The sequence below is a fragment of the Mandrillus leucophaeus genome, unplaced genomic scaffold (assembly GCF_000951045.1).
Source record: "Mandrillus leucophaeus isolate KB7577 unplaced genomic scaffold, Mleu.le_1.0 Scaffold510, whole genome shotgun sequence".
NCBI classification, from domain to species: Eukaryota; Metazoa; Chordata; class Mammalia; order Primates; family Cercopithecidae; genus Mandrillus; species Mandrillus leucophaeus.
Genome location: NW_012105476.1, coordinates 984,093 through 987,191, shown reverse-complemented (window position 1 = coordinate 987,191; position 3,099 = coordinate 984,093). Strand labels below are relative to the sequence as shown.

General features: G+C 62.4%; 1 protein-coding gene across 1 annotated transcript in view; it reads left to right on the top strand.

Moving 5' to 3' along the window:
* Window positions 1-210: 210 nt before the first annotated feature.
* Window positions 211-3,099, top strand: part of AGXT (alanine-glyoxylate aminotransferase) — a 12,063-nt gene continuing 9,174 nt past the window's right edge. The window contains exons 1-3 of the mRNA XM_011996392.1: window positions 211-764; window positions 1,062-1,254; window positions 2,526-2,590. Coding sequence (XP_011851782.1) covers window positions 534-764; window positions 1,062-1,254; window positions 2,526-2,590 — 489 coding nt within the window. The 5' untranslated portion in view covers window positions 211-533. The remainder of the gene's footprint in view (window positions 765-1,061; window positions 1,255-2,525; window positions 2,591-3,099) is intronic.

Sequence of the window (3,099 nt, the reverse complement as noted above, 5' to 3'; positions counted from 1 at the left end):
CAGATGGTTGCCGGGAGGTCTTCGAATTTTACTTTTGGTTTACAAGCCTTCCCATCAGCTGCGCCAGGGTCAGCAAACTGCAGTCCATGGGCCCAGTCTGGCCTGCCACCTGCTTTTTGTAAATAAAGTTTTATGGGAACACGCCCACACCGCTGGCAGCTGCTTTGCAAGCACAAGGCAGGGTTGAGTTGTTGCAACATAGGCCACAGGGCCTGCCAAGCCTCGATGATCTGTGCTCCCACCCTCTAAGAAACACTTCTCTGACCCCTGAGCTACGCAGGATCAGGCTGGACGTGCGGGACTCAGAGGGGGAGCGAGGGGGGCTGGGGTGAGGACACCTTTGTCACATGTTGCTTTTCTGTCACTCAGCCCTGGAGGCTCCCTCTGCCTGAGGGCTCAGTCCCCTGCTGCCTGGCCCTGACCCGCAGGACAAGCACAGATAAGGCTCAGGGAACAAAAGCAAAAGGCAGGGCTGCCGCGGAAGCCTGTCCACCAATCCTCACCTCTCACCTCTGTGTCCAGCCTACCGGGAAATGTTCCAGGCTCTGGCCAAGTCCAGTGCAGCCCCAGGTCCCCAAGCGGCAGGTTGGGTGCAGACCATGGCCTCTCACAAGCTGCTGGTGCCCCCGCCCAAGGCCCTGCTCAAGCCCCTCTCCATCCCCAAGCGGCTCCTGCTGGGGCCCGGTCCCTCCAACCTGCCTCCTCGCATCATGTCGGCCGGAGGAATGCAGATCATCGGGCCAATGGACAAGGAGATGTACCAGGTAGGAGCGGGGGGCCACTCGGGGGCCTGGGTCTCACCTGTGTTCCCGCCCGCAGATCACAGACGAGGGGAGGGGTCACTGTCTCCTCACTCGCCGGGGCCTGGGTCTGACCCTGTATCCACCCACAGATCACGGACGAGGGGGGACCGGAAACCTGGGTCTCACACTGTTCCCACCCGCAGATCACAGACGGGGAGGTCAAGGAGCCTGGGTCTCACCCTCTACCCAGCCACACGCAGATCACGGACGGGGCGGGGCAAGGAGCCTGGGTCTCACCCTGTTCCCACACGCACGCAGATCATGGACGAGATCAAGGAAGGCATCCAGTACGTGTTCCAGACCAGGAACCCGCTCACACTGGTCATCACTGGCTCCGGACACTGTGCCCTGGAGGCCGCCCTGGTCAATGTGCTGGAGCCTGGGGACTCCTTCCTGGTCGGGGTCAATGGCGTTTGGGGGCAGCGAGCCATGGACATCGGGGAGCGCATGGGTAAGGGAGAGAGCCAGGTGGGGACGGCCCTGGCTCCATCCTTCAAGGCCTCCCTGGTCTCCCTCTGTTTGAAGCTGGCGGCCCTGTCCCCGGGTGAGCGCTTACCCACGCTGTGGCCCTGCACGCACGTTCCTCCTTTCAGCCCGCTGCCTCCTCCAGGTGGTGTCAGGGCACTCGTGGGGCCTGACTCTGATAGGGCTGGGAGCAGCACAGGTGCCCCGATCCCTCCAGTCTCCTCGAGCTGTTTCTGGAGCGCGTGGGGGATGGCACTGCAGGGAAGCCTCTGGTCCCAGCGCACACTCCTGAGAACCCCAGCCACTGTCCAGGGCCCCAGGCACCAGCTCTGCTCTGTGACAGGGTGGGGTTTCAGAAGCTGAAGCCTCCCCTCAAATCTCAGCAGCCCCCTTTCTGGAACCTTGATGTGATCCACAAAATACGGAGGTATGGACAGAGCATGTGCCTCCGGAGTACACTTTTCTGGGAGAGAGACAGGAGCAGGAGTGTGCCCTGGGTTTAGTGCTTGATTGTGGCATTGAGGGACATCAGCTTGGCCAGCTCCACAGTGGCCACGCTGGTTAATACTCAACCAACCGCCACAGCCAAGACGGTCCCATTCCAAAGTCCACAAACTTTTCAAGGGGACCCAGGGTTGGCAGAGGCCAGGACCCCAAGTGGTCATCAGGGCACTCAGGCTCAGATGCCTGTGGTATATGGCCTCCCCTGTCCCCATTCTGTACCCTCGGCTGCAGGTTCTTCCCCTCCCACAACCCTGGCCATGAGCAGCATGCAGGATAGGGGCAGAGAGAAGGAGGGGTCGAGGGCCTGATTCCTGGAGTCCCAGCTCCAACAGAGGGCCAGACTGCTGCCTCACTCACCCCTCATCCTTCACTCTGTCATCCACCACACCAGTGGTGTGCCAGCCCTGGGCCAGGTGCACTCCTTGTGCCAGCCCTGGGCCAGGTGCGGCTCCGACCCCCAGGAGCTCACTCTGCTTGGGGAGGCGCTGGCCAGTGTGGCCTGAGAAAGGGTGTTTGAGCTGAGCTCTGTCAAGGGCACCCCAGGAGCCTTGGCTCCAACAGTCGGGGGGTCAAGATGGCCCTGGATCTACACACAGAGAGGCTGTCACTGGGCAGAGTACACCCGCCTCCTCAGGCAGCCAGGGTGGGGTCCGGCCCTCATGGGGCCCCCCTGCTCAGCAGGGCCACGGGTGCCCAACGCTGGCTTCTGCAGTGTGTGCGGGACACTCACGGCCCACTCTGTCCTGCACCCAGGAGCCCGAGTGCACCCAATGACCAAGGACCCTGGAGGCCACTACACACTGCAGGAGGTGGAGGAGGTAGGGGGACCCAGGGTGGGGGTGAGGTCTGGAAGGAGGTTGGGGGGCATGCTGGCTCATGGGCTGCCTGGAAGTGACCAGCCAGTGGGGTGGGATCAGAGCCGGGAGGCTGGGGCCCATGGCTGGCCCTCAGCCCATCCTAGCATCTCCTGAGTGGCCACAGGGGAGGGTTCCATTACCTGGGAATGATGGGAAGACTGGTAGGGAGGCTTCTGTCTGGCAGGGAAACTGAGTCAGGAGCTTGGTCCTGTGGGCAGGGTCAGAGGGGCTGGAGGCAGGAGACAGGGTTGTGGTCAGGGCTGCAGAGCATGCCCCTGACACTCAGGATACTCCACCCTGTGGGCTGAAGTCAGCCTCAACCTACCTGGAGTGTGGGGACTCCGTCCATCTAGCAACAGCCCTCACAGGCCAGGCAGCAGGCTGGGGCCACCCGTCCTCCACCTCTGCGCCAAAGTCCTGTTCTTGGAAAAGCCCTCCTCCCAAATCGGAGATGCCCCAGCCTCCTCCTC